Source organism: Vespa crabro, chromosome 13 (genome assembly GCF_910589235.1).
Source record: "Vespa crabro chromosome 13, iyVesCrab1.2, whole genome shotgun sequence".
NCBI lineage: Eukaryota > Metazoa > Arthropoda > Insecta > Hymenoptera > Vespidae > Vespa > Vespa crabro.
The window spans coordinates 712,585-737,500 of record NC_060967.1 but is presented as its reverse complement, the minus strand read 5'-3'; the positions used below and the strand labels follow the sequence as shown (position 1 = coordinate 737,500).

The following is a 24,916-nucleotide window of genomic DNA, read 5'->3' as shown; positions in this document are numbered from 1 at the left end:
CGAAAAAATTCTCTCTCGTTTAATCGTTCATAAAACACGAATGAATATAAAACAATTTTTTTTTCTTTTTTTATTATTCTTCCCTTCTTTTTTTTTTCTTCTTTTGTTAAATTCGAATTAGAAGAAGATATTGAGTAATCTCAAGGAAATTCTTCTTTCCTCTGAAGCTTTTTTTAAAGAAATAATCTTATTAAAATTATTATTAAAATTATAAAATTTTATTGATAATTAAAAAAAGTGTCTCGATTTTTTCCTTTTCTTCTTTCCTTTTTCTTTTTTTTTTTCTTTTTTCTTCAAAATTTCAAATTCACCCCTTTTGTTAACCCTCGAGCCTCGAGGATACAACAAGTGAGTGGATACTGACAACGAGCTGGCTCCTCAACCCCTTTTAGATAGGATCCTTCTTCAAGGTTGAGTGAGAACTCGTGAGACTTTTACTTTTTTTTTTTTTCCTTTTCTTTTCTTTTTTTAATTAAACCCAGGGAGAAAGGAAGAAAGAAGAAGAAGCAGAGAAAGAGAGAGAGAGAGAGTTAGTGAAGGGGTTGGAGGATGGGAGGTGGAAACGGTGGGTGGATTCTCGTACGCAGGTACTCAGCCGTCTCACTCGGAACTTTCCGCGACAATCCTCTCTCCCTCCCCCTTCCTTACCAGTTTTGTTATCCCTCTTCCGCCACCACCTTTATCCACCCCATCCCCTGGTATCCCATCCTGGTCCCATCCTATCCAATCCTCCTCAAGCTTTTTCCCTATTGTATCCAACTAAACCACGAACACGGACGTCAAGAGAAGTAGATGGAAGGGGGTTGGTTGGTGATAGAGGGAGGAGGACCCTTGCTTTTGGGCAGCAGGGGGTTGGTTCGTTTGATAGGGGGACCCTTGCTTGGGCAGGAGGGGGTTACGAACGATTTTGGCATTCCCGAGGGTTATTCTCCTCGAACAGACATACCAACCTTATAAACGGGACATCCTTTTTTCTATCTTTGGACCTACGAGAAGGGTTCGATCGACGTAAAACGATTTTATTGCGAATTCAGAAGAATTTCACTTTGTACATGTATATATATATATATATATATATATATATATATATATATATATATAAAGGGATTGTTCTACGAACAGTACTTGTGGGTGTAGAGTGGGAGGTTGAGAAAGGACAGTAGGGAGGCGGAGAGAATGTCGAAGAATTCCCTTAAGAAGAAAAAGAAAGAAAAGTTGTAAAGAGAAAAACTAAGATTATGAATTAAAACTACAAATTTTTTAAAACAATTTCTTTTCATTTTTTTTTTTTTTTTTTTTTTTTAATTAATAAGATGGGAAAAAATGTAAAAATAATGAGAGAGAGAGAGAGAGAGAGAGAAAGAGAAATAATGATTAGAATAAAAATCTTTCATAAATTTGTCCGAACTTTTCCCTTTTTTTTTTTTTTTTTTTTCTTTCTTTCTTTCTTTTCCTCCTCTTTCTCTTTTTTCTCATGATATTTCAAGAAGACTCGTTCGCGAAGAAGAAGCGTTAGAGAAGCTACCGGTACGATCCGGAACTCCTCTCGTGAAACGGCAATTTTGCTAATCTTTTAATCCTAACTCCCAGCGGTCCGAACCGACAAGCTCCCGTTTTCCCCAACGTGTAATCCCACCGCTTGATCTTCTCGAATCGACGCAGTTGCAAGGCGTGTAGGAAAGGTAGAGATGCATAACTATAGAGATCTATAGAGCATCGTCTCCTATTATCATCTATCTCTCTATATCTATCTCTTTATCCCCTCTCTCTCTCTCTCTCTCTCTCGCTCTCCCTAATCTAAATCTAAATCCGAATGTTTCTCTACGTTATTTAATCTCGCAAATCTCTCGTTTTGATAATATTCTGTAAATATCTGTTTGCTTTTATCATATGCATATGTACTACATATGTATGATGGATAGCGTACGTAGAATTATTCTTTTTCTTTTCTTATCGTTTTCTTTTTCTTTTTTTCTTTTTTTTTTTTTTTGCATGTAAATAACATGACAAACAAACGAAACTATCTTTTCCATGTAAGAACTACATATGCATGGGATAATATCATTCACGATGAATACAATAATATTTTCGTATTAATCGTTGTCTGATTTAATCAAAAGAAAAGAAGAAAAAAAAAAAAAAGAACAACAGTATTCGATCCAATAGAAACGAATCTCTGGCATAAATTAAAATGTAATTGTCGTAATAAACAAATTTCTTGTGTCGTTTATTCGATGGACAATGACAACGATAATGATGACGACGATGATGATGATGATGATTTACAAGCAGATGATGCCTTTGATCGTGCGGATATTCGCGTTATTAATTCCATCATCGTCTCTCTCTCTCTCTCTCTCTCTCTCGTACAAACACATACACAAACACGTACGCATAGAAATACATAGATCCATGTACAAGTTCGTCTCTGTTCCCAACAAACAGTCTCGTTTGTGGTTTCCCTGCCGTCGGTGAATATTCAATGGAAAAGGGGTTAGATAGATAGAGATGAAGAGAGAGAGAGAGAGAAAGAGTGAACATGAGGGTGACGACGTTCGCGTGTCAGATAGGATGCTCATTCTACCTACGTCTATGAAATTTGACAGGTAATACTAACAATCGGTTCTCATCCTATCTTTCGGATGTCTCTCGGACAACGTAATTGCGTGCCGAACCCTTTTAGAAACTCCTTCACATTTTCCTCAACCCTTTCGAATCCAACCAACTAGATAGCCAGTTCAACCAACCAGCCAACCAGTCAGTCAGTCAGCCAACCAGACTGCAAGCATCAGTCCTGACTCTACTGGGTGAACCTGCGTGCTCTTTGAGTTTCCTTTACTTTAACTAGATTCCCTTTGTGATCCATGATCAAAACATAACTCGTTCGTTTAAACGCGCTTAAGATCTAATTTATATCTCGTTTAATCGACGAAAGTAAGCTTCGTTATGTTTTTCTTAAAAGGAGTTCGCGGTTTTTTTTTTTTTTTTTTTTCAGAAATAACAAAAGAGATTTTTTTGAATTATTCGAAGAATAATAATGTAGAAATTATTAGAAGATATTTAATTGCTAATCAACTTATTTACTTACGTGTCTCGTTCTATTTCATTTGTTATAGAATCAATTAATTGAAAAAAATTATATATATATAGATAGAGAGAGAGAGAGAGAGTAACTCAACGTAACATAACTGAACGTTAAATTTATTATCTCTTAGGTACGCGGACAGACATCAAACTGGGCAAATTTTCGTTCTCTCCTTATGATGGTATTAATTAAATAAGAGACAATTTTAGAGTAATAGATAGAGAGACCAAAGTGTACCATAGTGAACCAGAAAGAGATAGACAGATAGATAGATAGAGAAAGAGAGAGAGAGAGTGAGAGACAAGAAGAGAGAAGAAGAGAGAACTCGTAACAGGGCTAAATCAAGGCGGCCGAGACACATTCGCGACACCCTGTATAAGCGCGGAAGAGAACCCTTCTCGTATTCGAGTCTAGAAGGCTCTCTGTGAACTCCTATCATGCAGAGTGCTAAGTAAAGTGGATACGTAGCTAGGTAGAGCTAGGTACCGCCTCAAAGGAACTTCGCATACGGGGATGGTGTTGAAGGAAAGAGTATATATCTATGTATATATGTGTGTGACAGAGAGAGAGAGAGAGAAGAGAAGGGAGAGCACGTTGACTGTATGATAGTAGACTATGGAAAAGATTGAAGACCTCAAATACGGACCGTTAGAAGCGTCGCACCGCACAGAGTAATTTCGTTAATTAGGATCGTTAGATCTCACGTAGCTTTTTATCTTGACGGCGCGTCACGTCACTGATTTTTACTCGGGACATCAATGGTAGGAGAGAAAGGGATGATGTCAAAAAAAAAAAAAAAGAAAGAAAGAAAGAAAAAAAAATGATGGAGATATCAAAGAAAAAGAAAAAAGACACGCCGAGACGCATTCTAACGTGTTATGTTACATGTTAATACATTACAGGAATCATTGTCAACGATGATACAAGATATTTTTTTCTTTCTTCTTTTTTTGTTATTATTATTATTATTATTATTATTATTATTATTATTATTATTATTTAAAAGGACGACAAACGTTGAAAAATTTGTAGATCATTCGTATTAATGATCATTCGTAATTTCATTTCATTTCTATTGCGATAAGTCGTGAAATAAACGATTTCAGATCTCTTTTAATCTCTCTCTCTCTCTCCTCTCTCTCTCTCTCTCTCTCTCTCTCTCCTCTTTCTCTCTGACATACGTATACACATACGCTTGCAACACGCAGATGCACACATAGGCAAGAACGCACGCAAGAACGCACGCAAGGCACACACGCACGAATCCATGACGTTCACAAGCTCTGGCAAGAGAGAAAAAAAAAGAGAAAAAAAAATAAAAAAGAGAAAAAAGAAAACGAGAGAGAGAGAGAGAGAGAGTGAGGGGTAGCGACGTTAAAACGGCGGACTTAGCAACGGCGCCGACGTTGGAATGAAAATTAGTCGATATTTCAAAGCAGGGGAAAGGATAGCAGGGGTGGTAAAAGGGAACAACAAGGAAAAAAAAAGAAAAAAAAGCTATAATGTCAAAAACAGAGAGAGAGAGAGAGAGAGAGCTGGGGGAGAGAGGGAGAGTGTAGCGAAGCGAAATATCGCGAATTAATAGCCGAGACGAACTTACACCGTCGGTGTTAAGTGCTTCCTCTTTCTCTCTCTCTCTCTCTCTCTCTTTCTCTCTTTTTCTCTCTCACTCATTCTCTCTTTCTCTCTCTCTCTCTTTTCTTTTTTTCTGTCTTTTTTCGCGCGCTCTCGCTTTGCCCTTTGTACGTCGACGAGATGATGATAGGTAGACGTAGAAGAAGAGAACGCGACGTAGATGTCGACTAAGACGATAAAGGAGGGGTGGTAGTATCAGTGGCAATAGCAATGGCGATGGTAGTGAAGGTGGCAATGATGATGGTGGTATTAGTGAAGGCAAGTGGAGGCAGTGACGGCAATGGCAGTGGCGACTGGTGGCAGCTATTCGTTACACCAGGAACGTCTACTCGTCGTTAAAAGGAATTTTAATCACATTCTTCGCGGCTGAAGTGACGATAAGGAGGTTCCTGGAAGGGTGGTGTACACTATGCTTCTATCTCTGTCTCTGTCTCTTTTTAACTCACTTTCACACTTACAGGCACTCATATTCTATCTCAGTCTTTTCCCTGAGGACTGTTGGTGACCGTGAGGGTGATTTGGCCTGAGAAGCGTGACGAAAACTCTGGAGAGCGAGAAGGATAGAGATAAAGAGAGGGAGGGGGTTGGAGGGGGCAAGAATAGGTAGTAGTGGTGGTGGTGGTGGTGGTGGTGGTGGTGGTGGTAGAGAAAAGGGGGTGGAGGAAAGCTACCGCCATTGTTACCGGCGTGCCTCGAGTACCCCCTAGACGTTTTACTTTTTAGACCCTATCTCTCTCTTTCTCTCTCTTTCTTTCGCGCGCGCATCTCTCCAACCTCCCTTCGAAACTTTTCCCTCTTTCCCTTTTCATCCCTCTATTTCATCAACCATCGATCCCGTACCTATCGCGTCGATCGTGCCATTTTTACGAGTTCGTCCTAGAAGGAGTAAGAAAAAATCCCGCAGACGAACGATTTCCTCGCGTTAATTGCTCCCTTTTCAAGGGTTTCGGAGAGGGTAGGGGTGCTGAAAGACTGGACGGGACGGGACGATTGGTTGGAGGAAGAAAAGAGGAGCTGGTAAAAGACGATGATAAAAGAAAAAAAGAGAGAGAGAGAGAGAGGGAGAGAGAGAGAGATGAAAAAAAGAAAGAAAAAAGAGAAAAAGAAAAGAAGGACCGATAAAATTGGACATGGGGAGAAACGAATAAGTTTAATTCTGGAATAATTTTCTCTCTCTCTCTCTCTCTTTCTATCTCTTTCTCTTTTCTTTTGTTTTTTCTTCCTTTTTTTTTTTTTACTCGTAAGTAACCCTTCAACAACGAATTGCTAAGGGTGGATCTTATTAATGATTCTGTCGGCTTATTTCTTTTTTTTTTTGTTTTTCATTTTTCTTTCTTGTTTGATCAATTTTTTTTTCTCGATTCTGCTTTTTTTATTTGTTTGTTCGTTTATTTAAGTGATTATTTATATATCTTTTTGTTTATTATCTTATTCATTGCTCGCAGGTTTCTTCAAGGAACTCTTGGCGACCAGCAAGAGAGGCTTCCACGAGATGTTCAAGAAAACTTATGGGATTTTGTATGAACAAAATGCTTACGTCTTCACGGATCTGTTCAAAGAACTTGAGAATTATTATGCTAAGGGAACGGTGAGTTTATAACATAATTAATATATAACAATATATAACATAATAATCGGAATCGTTTAATCAATTGACTCGTTTTTTCCCTTTTTTTATTTTATTTATTTATTTATTTATTTATGATCTTTCGCAGGTCAATCTGGATGACACGATGGACAATTTCTTCAATACGCTTTATCAAAAGATGTTCACCGTGTTGAACAGTCAATATAAGTTCGACGATAAGTATTTGGAATGCGTGGGCGATCACATGAAGGAAATGAGGCCGTTCGGGGATGTACCACAAAAACTCAGCGTTCAAATAAAAAGATCTTTCGTTTCTACTAGAGCCTTCAGTCAAGCTTTAACAGTAGCTGCTGACGTTTTGAAGAACATGCAAACGGTAATAACGAAGTTACATTATTATCTGGATCTTTAAAAGATAATTATAAAAACAAATAAAAATGATAATAATAATAAGAAGAAGAGAAAGAAAAAACAGGATTGATTATCATCAATTCATCGATTATTCCTAATTATTATTCTCATGATAATTATATGTGTATGTGTGTGTGTGTGTATCTGTATATATATATAATATATATATATATATATATATATATATATATATATATATATATTATATATATATGTATATATATATATACATTCGTAGTTGAAATCATCACCAGAATGTGCTGCGGCGTTGACAAGAATGACGGCCTGTCTCTCGTGCAGCGGTATAGCAGGGAAGGTGTTGGCTTGCGGCGACATGTGTACTAACGTAATGAAGGGGTGTTTAGCACAGCACGTGGCGCTTGACGGCGAATGGAATCAATTTGTCGGTCAGTAAAACGATCTCCCACCTATATATATATATCCTACCATTTATATATTTTCTCTCTCCTTTCGATTATTTCGATAATCGTTTTAATTGAGGGTTTCTTCTTTTTTTTTTTTTTTCCTTTTCTTTCTTTTAATTCACCTCTTCTTTTTTCTATTTATTTATTTATTTAATTTATATCATCAAAATAGAGGCCTTCGATAAAGTAGCCGATCGTTTGCTCGGCCCGTTCAACATAGAGATGTTGATGAAACCAATAAACTTGAAGATATCGGAAGCGATAATGAACTTTCAAGAGAGCAGTAGCGACGTCTCGCAAAGGATATTCACCGGTTGCGGACGTCCTGTCTTAGGTAGACGAAGACGAAGAGATAACAGAGAGTTGGAACTAGAATCTTTGAACTTCGATCAGGAAACGTCGGCCGAGGATCGTTCCTCGACCGCTGCGATACTGGACAAGCTCGTCAAAGAGATAAGACAGAGGGTGAGAGATTCTCGACAGTTCTGGGTCTATCTACCTTATCAGTTATGCAATGACGGTTTAGTACAACCACCTAGCAATACAAAGGAATGTTGGAACGGCACACATGTTGATAAGTGAGCATATATATATATATATATTCTTTCCTTTTTTTTTTCTTTTTTCACTGCAAATGTATACAACTTTTTTGCAAATGAAAATTTATATTGTAAATGCAGACTTAACTGACGATCATCTAATGACACAATAAATTGAATAAGATAAAATAGTCTCAGAAATAATTCTTTATTACTGAAATATATTTTATTTTTTTACTCGATGGCTCAAAAAGAATTTTATCATTTAATGGTATTATATATATTTGTAAAAGTAGATAGGTGACAAAATGTAATAAAAAAAATGATATTAAATTTTTACAATAAAAAAAAAGAAAAAAAGAAAAAAAAGAGAGAAAAAAGAAACGAAAAGAAGGCAAAAGCTATTCTATCTTCATTTTAAATAATAATTATACTAATTGATAACAACTAGGATGATATCAATATTCATTATTAATATTCGTAGATATATATATCCCGTATCATCGGACGGTGAGACGCAACCATTAAATCCGGAAGTACGAAGTAGCGGACCAAGGCCTACGATCGTTAGAGATCAAATATTTGCATTAACAACGATAACGAACAGGCTTAGATCTGCATTCAATGGTCAAGATGTCGATTGGATAGATACAGGTAATTAATTAATTAATTACCAGCCAACCAACCAACAACCAACAAGCAATAATATACAACATAGAGAGATGTTAATTTCCACTCCTCTCTCTATTCGATATATATAAATCACAATTTTAAATCGTGAGATCGCTTTGTTAAATCATCCCTCAAAATTTCGATATAATTAAATATCGATATAATAATTAAATTGATACAATTAAATGTCCATCCTGAATCGGTATGACTTTATCTCGCTATACCTATTATTATTATTATTATTATTATTATTATTATTATTGTTATTATTGTTATAATTATTATTACTTTTCAGAGGAAACGTGGTACGGATCGGGAAGTGGATCCGGTGACGGTTCGGGTGGTATAGACAACGAGAATCATTTCGAGGAAGGATCAGGTTATGGTGGCGATCATTCATCCCCAGAACAACCAACGAAACAGGCAACACCTAATAAAGGTCCAGAAGAGGTACCAACAGGCGGGAAGATGGACACGGAGACCAAACCAAATATCAATGACAACGTTAAGAAACATGGTGGCAATAATGCAACGTCTACGGTAGACGTTAGTGGAGCTAGCAGACAAAAAATATCATTGTCGCGTGCACTAACAACGTATTTGGTGCCGATTGTCGTTATGTGGTTTGGTGGATGTCTAACCGAGTGGCTGTGATCATCATATTCGGCATTATTATTATTATTATCATCATCGATTCGGTAGATTGTGTACTACAAGTGTAAATAATCTTCTCTCCTCTCATGTATGTGTTCGTGGGAGAACGGTAAAAACTCTTTTTCATTCGATGAACGACGATTTTACTCCCTGTCCACCCCCTGCCCCCCACGCCCGCCTATCCCCATTGATCAACAATAACAACAATAACAACAACCAGCAGAAGAACAATCCTGTCACCTGTCTGATCGATCTTCTTTCTACCCCTTTAACCAACAACCAACCTGCCTACGTGAAACTGATGATACTCCCTCTCGAGTGACGGAAAAAATATCGTGAATATTCGTTGATAATTCGACGATGATGAAACGAGTGAAGTGTGACTTTTTCTTTCTCTCGTTTCTTTTCTTTTCTTTTCTTTTTTTTTCTTCCCCTTTTTTTCTGGACTATGATCCTAGGAGACACTCGTGAAACGATAGTCTCTCTATATATATTTATATATATATATATATATATATGTATGCATATTCTGGATATGTATATATATATATATATATATATATAGACATTCACATTCATGATCGATCGATGGATCGATCTAGATCTCTTTTGAGAGTCTCTTACTTTATGTTACAAGAGTGTACTTCGATCAAATGTACTATCATACATACACCACTTTGTATTGTAAATCATGTAAAGCAGCCTCTGATCGAACCCGAACGAATATGTATGTATACGAATTTAATGTCTCGCGCGATGGCATTGAACTCTCCAAAACGCGAGTCTATTATTATTACTACTACTATTACTACTACTATTATTACTGACTACTACAACTGCTATTACTACTACTACTACTATTACTACTACTTGACAGATCTGAAGTTTTCTTTTTTTTTTCTTTTCTTTTTTCTCAGGGGAGGGTTTTTTTTTTTTTTTTTTTTTTTTTAGAGATTTTACCTCCCTCGCTGCTTCCTCCATCCTACCCCCATCCCTACACCCAACTCCCTTTCCTCCCCACGTTGAGCTTTGTTAACTAATACCACGGGATTGACAGAATATAATTTCATCGAGTTAGAATTCGAAAGAGAATGTGTTACAAGAGGAAATAAAGGAGAAACTTTTTCATACTTACATATATTACATATTATTATTATTATTATTATTATTATTATTATTATTATTATTTTTCTTTTTTCTCTTCTTTTTTCTTTTTATTTTTACTCACTTTCTTTCTCTTTCCTTTTTTCTATCTCCTTCTCATTCTTCTTCTTCTTTTATTTTCTTTTTGTTTCTCTCTTTTTTTTTTTTTTTTTTTTTTTTTTTTTGACAAAAGTCACTAGTTATGCTTATAACTAGCGAAGAGTGTGTTTTCTCTCTTCTTTTTTTGTTTGGTCTTTTTAGTTTCTTTTCTTTCACTCTCTCTTTCACTCTCTCTCTCTCTCTCTCTCTCTTTCTTCTTGTGTCGCCGACGTAAAAAAAAATGCGTCGCATCGAATTATTAATGAAAACAAAAGTGTCGAAAAGAGAGAGAGAGAGAGAGAGAGAGAGAGAGAGAAAGTAAAAATGATAAAGAAAGAAAGAAATAGAAAGAAAAAAAAAAAAGAAGAGGAAAAAGTAAAAGTTAAAAAAAAGAAAAAGTAAGGAAGGCGCAAAGTCGACGTGCTGAAAAAGCTGAAGAAAAGTTAGCTCCTGTGATAAAAATCAAAATAAATCGAGCTCAATCATCTCGGCCAATTCTCCACGTCCACGTACTTTGACGCATTTAAAGTTTTCTTATTTGCTTTTAACGCGAATCGAAAATAAAATAAAATAAAGTGAAATAAAATGAAAAAGAAAAAAATTAAAAAAGAGGAAAGAAAAGAAAGATTAGTAGAAAAAGAAGAAGAAGAAGAAGAAGAAGAAGAAGAAGAAGAAGAAGGAGAAGAAAGAAAAGGGACATTTTACAAATCTAGTGAAAATATTATAGAACTAATAACGCTAACGAACTAAATAATTATTTGTAATTATAATATATTATTATATTATATATATTATATTATATATTATATATATATGTAATTAAATTAATATAAAGTTATATATTACGTTCGAAATATTTTGTTGAACGGAAATAACGCGTGCGTAAATAGGTTCGTACCTACACGTACATACATATATATATATATATATATATATATATACATACATATATATATATGTATATTTGTATATATATATATATATATATGTGTATGTGTGTGTACGTGTATATGTATATGTATGTAAGTATAATATACTTTGTTTTGCGAATTTTAATTGATCAATACGACTTTTTGTTAATTTTAACGAAACATATCTAAATGGATAAGTAAAGGAATATTACAGGTACGCGCGATGTATTTCTTCTTTTCTTATTTCTTTGTGAGAACAATTAATTGAAAAATTATTAAAATAAAAAAGAGAAAAAAAAGAAAGAAAGAAAGAAAGAAAGAAAGAAAGAAAGAAAGAAAATATTGTGCGTTAATGCACTAAATAGGAACAGGGTTGTCGTAGGAAGATCTTTTGTATAACGATCATATAATTATACAATTTTTGATAAAATTATCCCTATAATTGGGGTATATATATATATATATATATATTCGTTGGCGGCTGCACATTATATGGCATACCAATTTAATTAATTGTATTTAATGTAAAAACGACGTTCCTAATTTTTTTTTCTTTTTTCTTTTTTTCTTTTTTTCTTTTTTTTTCTCTCTCTAATTTCTCTAAGAAAAGTACTAATGTCCATGACGTTGAGAAGAAATTCAAAAGTCTCTTTTAAAACTAATGAATTTCATTATTATTTCTTTTCTCTTTTTCTTGTTCTTTTTATTTTTTATTTTTCCTTTTCGACGCACATTTGATGATTCTAATGTGAAGGTAAAAGAAGAAAAGAAAAAAAAAAAAAAGGAACCTTTGACAAAAATTGTTAAGCCTTGAGAAAAGAAATTTGTTCTCCATAATAATAATAATAATAATCCACAAGTAAATACGTGAATGTAATTAATGTGTGTGTTATCACGTTTAAACGAAAAAGAAAATAAAAATGCGTGCGAGAATATATATGAGAGATTGTGTGTAAGGTTTTTAGAGAGAGAGAGAGAGAGAGAGAGAGAGAGAAAGATTAAAAGAAACTAAGAAAGAAGAAAGAAGGATTTCTCGAAGTGCCCCCCTTAAGTACCAACTGTTGGGCAATATTTAATTCAATTAATAATAACAATTAATAACGATATCGAATTGTAATGATTCAGTGATGTTAATGAAAGTGATGTTAATGAAATATTTCAAATAATAATTGTTAATCGTTTATTGAATTAAATATTCGCCAAACATAGCTCAGTGCGTTATAAGAAAAATATATATATAGTAGTTATAATAATAATAATATTAATAATAATAATAATAATAAGTATAATAATAATAATAATAATAATAATAATAAGTATAATAATAATATAAAAGTAAACAAATAAAAAATAATAATAAAGTAGATTTATATACGAGATATATAATTATTAAAAAAAAAATTGAATTATAAAGATTGAGAGAGAGAGAGAGAGAGAAAGAAAGAAATGAATGAATGAATGTTTCGCGTGCAATTACCGATTTGTCGAACTTGTTTTTTTCCAAAACTTGGCAACAGAATACAATTTATACGTAATATGGTCGAACTTATGCGTGTAAAGGAAAAAAAAAAAAGAAAAAATAATACATAATAAAAGAAAGAGCGCATGTATTTAAACATACAATATGATTGAAAGGTCCAAACAAATCTCAAGTGACAATGCTCTTACTTAAACATGCGTTTTAATGAGTGTAACAGCAACAACAACAACAACAACAACAACACAACTACTACTACTACTCCTACTACTACTACTACTACTACTACTACTACTACTACTACTACTATTACTATTACTACTACTACAACAACAACAACAACAACATAGATACAGCCACGTGTGAGAAAAATGTGGAAACGGAGAGAAGAGAAGGAAAATAGAAAAATAAAATAATGATGAATGATAACTTCTAATCTCTATCGCGAATAAAATAGATTAACAACGCGCTTAGGATATTATATACGTTTTTATGTATACAGTACTTATTATATAGAATTTTTACGTTTACAGACACAATTAAAATATTACAGATACGATAGGTTTATCAATCATTGATGTCCGTTCGATATGAATCATTACGAGAGCGAGCGAGAGAGAAAAAGATAGCTAAAGAGAGAAAGAGAGAGATAGAGAGAAAGAGTGAGAGAAAGAGTGAGAGAGAGGTTCGAATGATCTAATGTTGGAAATTGTAAGTAGTGAAAGTAAACAAAAGAAAAAAAGAAACGGGGTAAAAAAGAAGGATAAATAAAATACAATAAAAAAGAAATTATAATAATCATAATAATAATCATAATAATAATCATAATTATAATAATAATGATAATAATAATAATAATAATAATAATAATAATAATAATGGAAGTTTTTCATCGTGATGATTCTTATCACGAGATCATCTCTGATAATTGTACCGGATCGTCGATTTTTTTTTTTTTTTATCTATGTCCTATTCCGTATAGTTATTTGATCTCCTTCGTCGTTTGTATGCTAATCTAATGTTCAAAAAATAATACACAGACAAATAGACAGACATACACACGCAAAATCCATTCATATCTACATACATACATACATACATACGCAGCCTGTTAATATAATTGATGATAAATTAAGTTATCCAAAAAAAAATATAAGAAAAACAAAAATAAAAAAATAAAAAAATAAAAGATAAAAGAAACGAAAAAGAAATAAACAAAAAGAAAGGAAAGATAAAGAAGAAGAAAACGACTTTATTATCATCAATGAAAATTTGATTAATTAATATCATTTGTGAATATCTGATATATATATATATATATATATAAAACAAACGTTGGATCGTTTTCTTTTTCTTTTTCTTTTTTTTTTTTATATATCTTCTTATTTTATTTATAAAATACTTTTGATTTAATTCATTCGATTGGATTAATTCATTTCACGATTCATTTGATATCACTTTTTTGTTTTATAATTAAAAAACGACCAAGCGAATCACTATTATTATTATTATTATTATTACTATTATTATTATTATTATTACTATTATTATTATTATTATTATTATTATTATTATTATTATTATTATTATTATTATTATTATTATTATAATAATCTTCAATCCGTACGCGAACATGCACTTGAAACATTTCCTATCTGTGTAAAATTATCGAGATTAAGTTCTTCGATAGAGATCTCTTTTTCATATTTTTTTTCTTTTCTTTTCTTTTTTTTGTTTTTTCTTTTTTTTTAATTTAACAATCAAACGTAATGTAATAAATTTAAATACTCAAAGAACCATTCCTCCACCTATAACGTTATATATATATACCGTATTTCACGTTTGTTCTAACTTCCTTCTTTTTTGTCTTTTCCTCATTTCTCGCTTTTTCCTTTCCTTTTTTATTTTGTTGTTAGTTATTTAAAAAAAAAAAAAAAAAAAAAAAAAAGAAAAAGAAAATTAAATACAAAGAAAAGAAAAAAGTAAAATCATCTTTAATAAGATAAATTCGTAAAGGAATTCGTAAGAGAAATAAATGGATAGATAGATATCCATGTAATTAATATTATCTACGTTTTTATATCTCTTATTTGCATATGTACGATTTATTTTTTAATACTTTACATATTTTTTTCAAGACAATTGTTCTCTGGTCCGCTGAGGAATGAAGTGCCAGTTATTTCAATTCTATGCATATATATGTATATATATATATATATACACATATACACGATAATAATTAGGATGTGATACAAATACATAGAAGTAAATTGTTTCAATCTCTATACTCTCTATATTTCCTACATCTCACTATTCAATGCAATATAAACTAATAACGATCATTAATAAGATTAGTGTAATTCAAACGTTCAAAGACTTTTGAAAAACTTTAGAACTCTAAGAAACTATTATTCGAAGAAGAAGAAGAAAAAAAAATAATATAACTTTTAAATAGTAATAAGTATGACACTATATATTAGCGATGAAAAAAAAAAAAAAAAAAAAAGAAATATTTATATAGTTATAATATTATTCGCTCACATATTTCTTATTATTATTATTATTATTATAATTATTATAATTATTATAATTATTATTATTATTATTATTATTATTATTACATATCGTTCGTGCGCGATGAAAATTATTTTTTTATTTAACACGTCATATTGGGTGTAGAGACTGTCGATTAATTCTGCGATTAATTAATTCGACGTAGATATATATATATGTATTAATTTAAATTTCACAACTGTGTGTATGTCTGTACGGTAATTCATTTTCTTTTTTCTTTTTTCTTATGTATTATATCTCTTGTATCATAGTGATAACGTGTCTTCGACAATATTATTTTAATCGTTAATAATTAAATAAATTCAATATTGCCTAATATTTTCATCGGCGTTTCGAAAAACGATGTGTATTTAACAAATGCAAATTTTGCTTCTTAGCATACTGTGTTCTATATATATATATATAATATATATATATATATATATATATATAATATACGTATAATAATGTAGATTAATCGTGAAAGACTTGAACATTAATTTTCAGCTTAGATATTTTGTTTCTTTAGTTTACAACATAACTATTTTCTCTGATATTTTCTTTCTCTCTCTGTCTCTCTTATTTTCTCCCTTATCTCATTCTCTGTACAAAGTTCACTTATTCAATCATACTGAACGAACTGAAATATGTACAATTAAATCCTTTTAAAAGATCTATTATAAAGATCTAGCAAGTGTTCCTTCAGTCGCTTCTTCGCCATGTAAACTTTGCTCTCTGTGTATTAGCTTCTGGCGTTAATGCTGTATGCGCTACCGGATGTGAATACGGACAAGCAGGTTTGTTACAGAATGGATGATATTTGCATTGTTGAATGGGATGCGAAAATACGCATCCTAATTTTGTACAGGATAATCCAAACTTGCACTTTGGATGCTTGTACGCGCACTTATCTCCAAACTTGCACGCCGGGAATGCACTGTGGAATCAATATTGAAATTAAAATTTCATTGAGCGAAATAAATTTAAAGGAAAAGAAATATTTAATAAACATTCGTTAAGATATTTGTTTACCTGCACATAACGGCAGGATGCATGAATGCACACTTGTTTCCAAGTGTGCAATTAGGCCAATATCGACATTTCTCTTTCGACTTATCGATCACCGTAGATACACCACTCTCTACGTTTGATCTCTTGTCTATACATATGGAAAAGAAGGAGAAAGAAAAAATTATAATACATATATATATATATATATATATAAAAAAAAAAAAAAAAGAAGAAGACAAACATAGTAATTATCGATCATAGTATATTGTCATTGAAATAATATAAAATAAAATTTGTACGTACGTTTGGTCGTTGTTACGCTACCATATACCGTTGTAGACTTTACTTCAATTGAACTCGGTGAATGAGATCTGTTATATATTATCGGACTTAATTTTCTTCTTTTTGTTGGTATACTCTCAACGGTATCAACATTTTCTGTATTACAATTTTCATTGTTCTCTTCATTTATGTCTTTCATAATCGAGTCACCATCATCGTCCACCTCGGTTATTCGAAGAACATTTGATTCCGAATCACTTTGTCCAAGTGTTTCGTTCTGCACTGTTAAAAGTGCCATTTCATCGTCCTCGTTTACCTGATGAATGGAAAGTAAAAAAAAAAAAAAAAGAAAGAAAGAATATCTAAGAGTCTGAGAATAATTCATACTAACGATAACCAATCTATTTTATTTATTTCTTTTTATTTACCTCCATTTCTAAGCGTTCTTCATCGTCAGAAATAGCTTTCTCTTTTGCAAGATTATTATTATATCCATTTAAAGTAACTAAAAACTTTTGGTTGTTATCGCTTCTTTGGAATAAAGACATGACCACTCCCATGTGCTCATCGGTGACGTGCGGTATATCTATATATGTATATATATATATATATATATATATATATATATATATATATATATATAAGATTTACAAAACATATGTATTAAAATAATCCTAATTCATATAACTTACACAAGGTTTGATTGTCAAATAGGTCCAAAATAACTTACAAGGTTTGGTTTCCGATTCCGCTTGATCCGTTGTATTTAATTCAACTTGAATTTTCTCCATGACTAGCCTCTTATTAGCATTAAAACGTACAGACAAACTTTGGCTTAATTCCCTCGACGGAGCTGGCCTAAGACGCTTCAAAACTGGTTTCTTCTCCTATCAAAAGTGATTCTTTAATTAAATGATAATATCTTAATACATCAAAATTTGATGCTGAAACAATTTTATCTCGTATATATATATATGTGTGTTTATATATATATATTTATATATATATATATATATATAGCGTTACAAATAAAATAGAAAAACTTAAACAGGTAGAATTTTATTTCCTTTCCTTCCTAACTATACAGTTGCAATTCATTTTTATCATTATGACCTTAAATTTACTTTACACTCATTACAAGAACTATACCATTCATACTTTTGAGCACTTTTTTTAGAAATGTTGGACTCTTGATTTGTCTTCATATCAAGTAATCAGTAATTAAACAGCTACAGAACATAAATAAAAAATTGTAATCAGTTTGGGATATCCTCTCAAACAAGAATTACTAAAACAAAAGATTAAACGTTATTTCGTTTATACGTACCAATAAACATGGCTCTGGATTCTTCTGTTTGACGACCGACTGATTGGCTTCTGCAACTGCTCTAAGCAACAATGATTGTGTCGCACGTTTCTGTAGTGGCTGCAAAGGCTTCAATGGTCTTGGAGTCACAATAACTTTACTTGGAAGCTTAGCGTCTTCGATTTCTTCATCGTCCATATTATTCGATACCTTTTTATTAACTTTCTCTATGGCTTTAATTCTTTTTTTATCAGTCTTTGGCGGTGTAGATTTCTTTACAGCTATTATATGAGATTTAAGAGGAGCAGCATTAACTTCGTCCACTTCGTCATTTAATTCTGCTTCTATAGGTACTTGAGAATGATCCTCGTCGTCTTCACTGCCATGGGAAGATTGAGTAAGCGGATTCAAATAATTTTTAGAATTTACTGGTTTGAAATTATTTTTCAATGGTCCTAATCTAGTTTTAATATTCTTGTTGCCGATCAAAGTATTACGATCTTGTTCTAAGCACTTGTTAATCTTATATTCTACCGTCTCTAATGTCGTTGCTTTTTGTGGTCTATGAGCATTGCTAATTCCAAGGCGATCTTTCACACTACCTGTTGATTTTTCAGGTATCTTTGATTTCATATTAGTATTACCTTTATCCTTCAAATCGATCATTTTGCTTGATCGATCATTTCTAATAGTACCCAATCGACTCTTTATATCATTTACTCTCTCCGCTTCTTGTTGTCTCATCTCTATCTCCCTATTTCTCTTATTACGTTCCTCTATTTCAAAGTTTCTATTACGTTGAAAATTCGTGTTATGGCTATTATTAAATCGTTTCCTATCAAATCGTTTGTCCAATTGTTTGTGTCGCGCTTCGTTATCCGCCCTTTCTCTGTAAATTTCGAATTTCTTTCTTGGTGATGCTACGCCAAGACGATTCTTAACCGAGACCACAAAAGATTTCAATTTCTTAACGTTGTCCTCCGGTGAATTGTCATTTCCTTCTAACGATTTCGATAATTTCCCATCGTTATCCTTTTTCTCCGAAGATTCGTAATGTTCATTTCCAGATTCTAAAGGTCTCTTTAAACTTCTTCCTGAGCTATTATTCGTCTTTGAATTTCTATTAATGTCGCCAGATTTAATAGAAACTTCCGCGGTATTATTATCCTTGTTAGTATTATTACTTTCTTGTATCTGATGATGATGATTTGTAGGCGTGGGAACGTTACTGGATTTATTCTCATTATGAGTCGTTTTAGAACATTTATCAGTGCTCTTAACCTGATTTACATAATTAGCCTGATTCGTTGGAATTGACTTTCCACCAATTACTTGCTTATTCAAAGATTTATCATCTTTTATATTTTTAACAGGACTCTTCTCTGCGCTCTGTTCGCTCGTTTGATCTTCCAAGAACGATGTCGTAGACGTTTTCCTTTTCTTCCTTTCTTCCTCTTGTTTAACTATAACAGTCGGCACAAATTCTCTCGATGACTTCTTCTTAGCGACTGTTACTTTTTGAAGCTTCTTTAAAACCTGATCGTGTAGCCAATCTACAAACGGTGTTGTACTGTCTTCTAAGAATAAATATAAATCCTCGTGCATTTGTTGACGAGACTTTTTATTCACTACCATTACTAAAATATAATCTGGTAATTCCTCGTCATAACGTACTCCTAACTCTAATAACTTTGCACGTATAGCACTCTAAAGAAAATGGGGGGAAAGAAAAAAAAAAAAAAAAAAAAAAAAAAAAAAAAAAAGAGAGAAAATGAAGATGAAAGAAATTTATCGATTCGTTTCAAATTCTACATAATTATTAATTAACAACAAGTATTTAGATTTTTTTTTTTTTACTTACTCTAAGTTGATTCGTTACTTCGATTCCCCGTATATCCATCGTGTTTGATTAAATCGATATCACTTCAAATAAAACAGAAAGCTTTAACTTCCTTTCCTTTTCCCCTTTTTATTTATTTATTTATTTATTTTCCTATTTTTTACTTTTGTCTTTTTTTCTCCTCTCTATTTTTTTTTCCCCTTTCTTTCTTTCTTTCTTTCTTTTTTTCCTATTTTCTCTCTCTCTCTCTCTCTCTCTCTCTCGTTTTCTTTTTTTTTTTTTTTTTTTCCTTTTAAATATCTATCAAGATTGCATTAGTAATTATTATGAATTATTATCGGATAAAAATATTCTCTGCCATGTTGTGTCAGACAGTCTCTTTGAGATTCTCTCCGCGATACAACTCCATTATAATTGGAATACTTACTAAAGTAGATATCGCTGCATCGAACAGGGAACTTTTATTACAACATTAAAATCACTATAACATGCGTCACAATTCATTCTGCAATAACGATTATTATATCATATGATTTATGAAAGAAAATATTCATCGATGAAAGTGCCAAAACTATAACCACCCTTTTTAAATACAAGCAATTAGGATAAATTAATGTTTTAGATTTATGAAACTTAGGTTACCGTTTACAATAATCTACCGTACTTTAATTCAAGATTATTCTACAAGCTTCCAACGTCTAGACATATATATTCGTATTAAGTTGGATGCACTGTTGACTTACGTGGTTATAGATTTGCCGCCACTTATTCAAATTCAAAATAAAAATTAAATCATTTATTCTTACGACATATATCAATGATTATATACTTTTATCAAATTTCTTATATTTTTTCTTTTTTCTTTTTTGTTTCTTTTTTCCACATTGACATTATAATTAATAACAATGAAACTATAATTATAATTATTAATCATATAAATGAGTATTGTTAACGATTAGATGTGTAAATGTTATATATTCGCGTGGCTTAAAAGTATAAATTGCAAATTTTTATATATCGAAATTATTTTTATTTGTAAATTAGACAATGATAATTTATATATAAAAGTTTATAAAAAAAAAAAAAAAAAAAAGACAAAAGAAATATCGTGTCGTATAATCGATGATTTCATAATTATTTAATCGGTCATATTTAACTGAAGATATTTTAATGACAATAATTATTTATCGAATTTTTTTATCTATCTACTTTTAATTTGTTTTTTTTTTTTTTTTTTTTAATTAGATCTTTCTATAATATTCAAGTATATATGTTCATTTTAAACGTTTTATTTTTATACACCCGTTACATGATCGTTCGGTTAAACTCGTGTAAGTTCGTACGATTACGTGTATCAACTCGTTAGTAGCCGGCCGACGTACACGCAATAACGACGAGTTGAGTTCGCAAATTGTTATTAATCTTTTTGTACGTTCTAAATAAAGTCAATTGATCTCTTTTTTCACAAAGGATCGGCATATTTTCATTCATTCGTATACGTGCACGAATTTGTACGTGTTAAACAACATGAAACTGCTTTTTCTAAACGCAAGTAATGACAAAACAAAAACGTAAAACAAAAAAAAAGAAAAATAAAATAGTCATTCTTGATAATTCTAATATATTTTTAATCTTTCAATTACATAATATTGATCGTCTTTTCACATTTACGTTTGTAGTAATATCGCTAGGTGTTGTACGATGTTCCGGCTTTTTTCACACACACCCCCCCCCCCTTCCCTTCGGTTTCTACGACGAAGTTATCGGCGATAATTTGATAGCAACGTCAACAAGTCCTCGATTTTGTTCATTTTTATCGTGGAAAAAACATTTGCTTCGTAATAGTCGAACTGCTAAGATTACATTAAAGATATTTCTCTCTTTTTTTGTTTTCCAGTTACCTTTATCGCTAATAAGCCAAACCTTATTAAAGTTGGAACTCGTTTGCTATCTTCCATGGCTGGAGAATTGCAAAAACATGAGGTCGTTCCCGATGTCATTGATAAGGTACCAACTGCGGTACTGGACGTGGCCTATCCTAATAATCTTGTCGTCGAAATTGGTAAAGTTTTAACTCCGACACAAGTTAAGAATCAACCTACGGTTAAATGGACTGGCGATGCCAATACTTTTTATACCCTTTGTATGACAGGTAAGTTTAGAACTAATTTAATTTATATTATAAGATAATGATTGTTTTACTACAAGAAAAAAATTTTAATATATATATATATATATATATAATATTGTTTCTTTTATAGATCCAGATGCACCCAGTAGAAAAGATCCCAAATTCCGTGAATGGCATCATTGGTTAGTTGGCAACATACCTGGCAATGACATTAGCAAGGGTGAAACTCTTTCAGAATATATTGGATCTGGTCCACCAGAAGGAACTGGTCTTCATCGTTATGTTTTTCTTCTATATAAGCAACCAAAAAAATTAACTTTCGATGAGAAACATTTAACTAATAGAAGTGGCAATAACCGTGGTAAATTTTCTATTAAGAAATTCGCACAAAAATACAACCTTGGCGATCCTATTGCTGGGAACATGTATCAAGCTGAATACGATGATTATGTGCCAATCTTATACAAGCAACTTGGTGATTAAAATGTTTTACTTTCATTAATAATAACATTTAGTCATGCTATACTATCAATATAATATATAAAAGGATACATTTATATAGTTTACTACAGGGTTCATAAAGGAAATGGTACTATGTACTATAATTTTCAATAAATTTCAGAAATGTAGACAAGTATTATCATTATTTTCTTCTTATAATTAATATAATTACATATTATGAGATAAATGAATATGAGAATATTTGTAAGATATTTTACTCAATGATTCCTCCTTACAACTCATACAATATTTAGATCAAAAATATTTAAAAAATATCACATATTGATAGTGTTTCAATAAAAAGATTGACATTAATCAACAGTTGTAATATTTGAAATATTTTCTCATTACATTTCAAACAAAAAAACATTGATATTTTACATATATACAAAAACTTTACCTAACCTATAATCAGACAAAATTGTAAGACTAATATCTTCATTTAAAATTTGTACAACATAATTTATCATAATATAAGAAATTTCTCAATTGTCAAGCAAATTGAATTTTGTATTAGAATCAAATGATATTAATAAGAAGTCCCTTATTATTGTCCTAGTATTATTTTAATATACATAAGAATATATAAAGTTATTTATTGAAATAATGCAATATAATAATAACAGTATTAACTTATTTATAAATAGTATATATGTTGTTGTGGATTTAACTTTTGTTTAACATATCTCAATTATCAATAGCATATTATCATATACTTAATAATTATTTATAGTATTGTTTACGGTATAGTAACTATGATTATACTCCATTGTATTCGTTATAATTATCGACGAATTCGTAAACATACTTCTAATAATTGACTTCGTAAAATTCTTCTGAATCATACCGCGAATGAATATATAATAATTATTAACTCATTAATTTTACTTAATTAATTAATTAATTCTATCATAGAAATTGACGTTTTACATTTGATACAACAAAATTTATGTTATTTTTTTATTTTCTTTTTTAAAAGATCATGTTTCTTTCTTATAAGAATATCCTTATACTCATGTAAAATGCTATATTATAAATTTATATGTTGAAATTTTTTTCTAATCATTGCTCTTTGATTATGCATGTAGAGAGTTAAGGTTATCCATTACACTTTTCGTTCGAAGCGTGTGCGACTACAGCGACAGGTGCGGACAAAATGTTAACTACAAGCGACAGGTGTGAACAAAATGTCAACTATATAAGATATAGTTTTGGACAAAATAATATTATTACGTTGTCTTTCATAGTGATCACGGACAAATGTATTAGAAAATAATATATATAATTGACAGATATAATAATTAATATATAAATAGACGACAAAAATGACATAATTTCGTCGAATGTTCCGTCTAAATTAATCAGTGAATACTTATATTTATTATATTATTTCAATATAAATGATAATATAATTATTTCATTTAATATAAACTAACAATAATAATAATAGTGATCTTCAAGTATAAAGCTCAAATAAAAGTTCATTTTTGATAGTTTTGATAAACGTCGTCTTTCAATTATTCAAAATTCATCCGTCTTTTGACTCGAACGTGAAATTAAATACGAGAGCTTCCGGTTTTTCAATTTCAAATTTTATTCCTTCGACGAAGTTAGCAGCGATAGATATTAGCAACTATTAGTAACGTCAACAATGTTCGATTTTGTTTATCTCGTTGTGTAAAATAAATTGTTTCGAATTAATTAGATCGATAAGATATTCCTTTGAAAAAAATTGTTTGTCCTATTACCGATTTTTTTTCTTTTTCATTAAAAAGACGATCCTTAAAATTGAAACTCATTAATTATTCTTCCATGGCTGGAGAATTGCAGAAACATGGAGTTATTCCCGATGTTATTGATAAAGTACCAGCAGCCGTATTGGAAGTGGTCTATCCCAATAATGTCGTCGTTGAAATTGGTAAAGTTTTAACACCCACACAAGTTAAGGATCAACCTATGGTCAAGTGGACTGGCGATTCCGACACTTTTTATACTCTTTGTATGACAGGTAAATTTAGATCTATTATAAGCTAATGATTGTTTTACGATAAGCAAGAAAAATTAAATATACACCTTTTTTTTTTTTTTTCTTCCCCTATAGATCCCGATGTACCAAGTAGAAAGGATCCCAAATTGCGAGAATTGCATCATTGGTTAATTGGTAATATACCTGGTAACGACATTAGCAAAGGTGAAATTCTCTCCGAATATATTGGCTCTGGTCCACCAAAAGGAACTGGTCTTCATCGTTTTGTTTTCCTTCTATATAAGCAACCCAAAAAATTAACTTTCGATGAGAAACGTTTAACAAATAAAAGCAACGAACACCGTGGACAATTTTCTATTAAGAAATTCGCAAAAAAATACAACCTTGGCGATCCTATTGCTGGGAACATGTATCAAGCTGAATACGATGATTATGTGCCAATTTTGCATAAGCAACTTGGTGGTTCTATCTTCTAATAAATAAATATCAATAAGAAACTATTAAAAAAAAAAAAAAAAAAGGAAAAAAAAAGAACTAAAAAAAGAAACAATAAAAAGGGCGTTCGTACAATTTATTCTAGAGTGTAATTGAGTAATAAAATAATTTGAGATACCATGGTTGTTACTATACTATGGTTTTTAATAAATTTCTGAAATATGCTCAGAC

The 24,916-nt window shown here is 31.3% G+C and overlaps 4 protein-coding genes across 11 annotated transcripts in view; 3 read left to right on the top strand and 1 right to left on the bottom strand.

Annotated features, from left to right (window-relative positions):
• LOC124428630 (glypican-6) overlaps positions 1-10,143 on the top strand; it is a 112,502-nt gene extending 102,359 nt beyond the window's left edge. For all 5 annotated transcript variants that reach the window (XM_046972886.1, XM_046972887.1, XM_046972884.1 and 2 more), the window contains 6 exons: positions 6,166-6,308; positions 6,436-6,684; positions 6,958-7,126; positions 7,317-7,722; positions 8,168-8,337; positions 8,651-10,143. In XM_046972886.1, coding sequence (XP_046828842.1) covers positions 6,166-6,308; positions 6,436-6,684; positions 6,958-7,126; positions 7,317-7,722; positions 8,168-8,337; positions 8,651-9,009 — 1,496 coding nt within the window. In that variant the 3' untranslated portion in view covers positions 9,010-10,143. The remainder of the gene's footprint in view (positions 1-6,165; positions 6,309-6,435; positions 6,685-6,957; positions 7,127-7,316; positions 7,723-8,167; positions 8,338-8,650) is intronic.
• A 4,570-nt stretch (positions 10,144-14,713) lies between these two features.
• Positions 14,714-20,296, bottom strand: LOC124428678 (zinc finger CCCH domain-containing protein 14). The gene is made up of 8 exons (XM_046973025.1): positions 20,059-20,296; positions 19,653-19,714; positions 17,813-19,498; positions 17,216-17,372; positions 16,914-17,071; positions 16,507-16,801; positions 16,225-16,351; positions 14,714-16,129 (listed from the first exon to the last, which is right to left on the bottom strand). The coding sequence occupies exons 2-8, from the start codon at positions 19,689-19,691 to the stop codon at positions 15,895-15,897; spliced, it is 2,697 nt and encodes an 898-aa protein (XP_046828981.1). The 5' UTR covers positions 19,692-19,714; positions 20,059-20,296; the 3' UTR covers positions 14,714-15,894.
• Positions 20,297-20,951: 655 nt separating this feature from the next.
• On the top strand, positions 20,952-22,391 carry LOC124428851 (protein D2-like). 4 transcript variants are annotated; one of them, XM_046973420.1, is made up of 3 exons: positions 20,952-21,059; positions 21,529-21,783; positions 21,893-22,391. In XM_046973420.1, exons 2-3 carry the CDS (start codon positions 21,588-21,590, stop codon positions 22,243-22,245), a joined length of 549 nt encoding a protein of 182 aa, XP_046829376.1. In that variant the 5' UTR covers positions 20,952-21,059; positions 21,529-21,587; the 3' UTR covers positions 22,246-22,391. The 4 variants fall into 4 exon arrangements, with proteins under 4 accessions (XP_046829376.1, XP_046829378.1, XP_046829375.1 ...); XM_046973422.1 differs by having other exon boundaries at positions 20,954-21,028; XM_046973419.1 differs by having other exon boundaries at positions 20,986-21,183.
• A 140-nt stretch (positions 22,392-22,531) lies between these two features.
• LOC124428853 (protein D2-like) lies at positions 22,532-24,797 on the top strand. Its single transcript, XM_046973424.1, has 2 exons — positions 22,532-24,271; positions 24,365-24,797. Exons 1-2 carry the CDS (start codon positions 24,076-24,078, stop codon positions 24,724-24,726), a joined length of 558 nt encoding a protein of 185 aa, XP_046829380.1. The 5' UTR covers positions 22,532-24,075; the 3' UTR covers positions 24,727-24,797.
• The last annotated feature ends 119 nt before the right edge of the window (positions 24,798-24,916 follow it).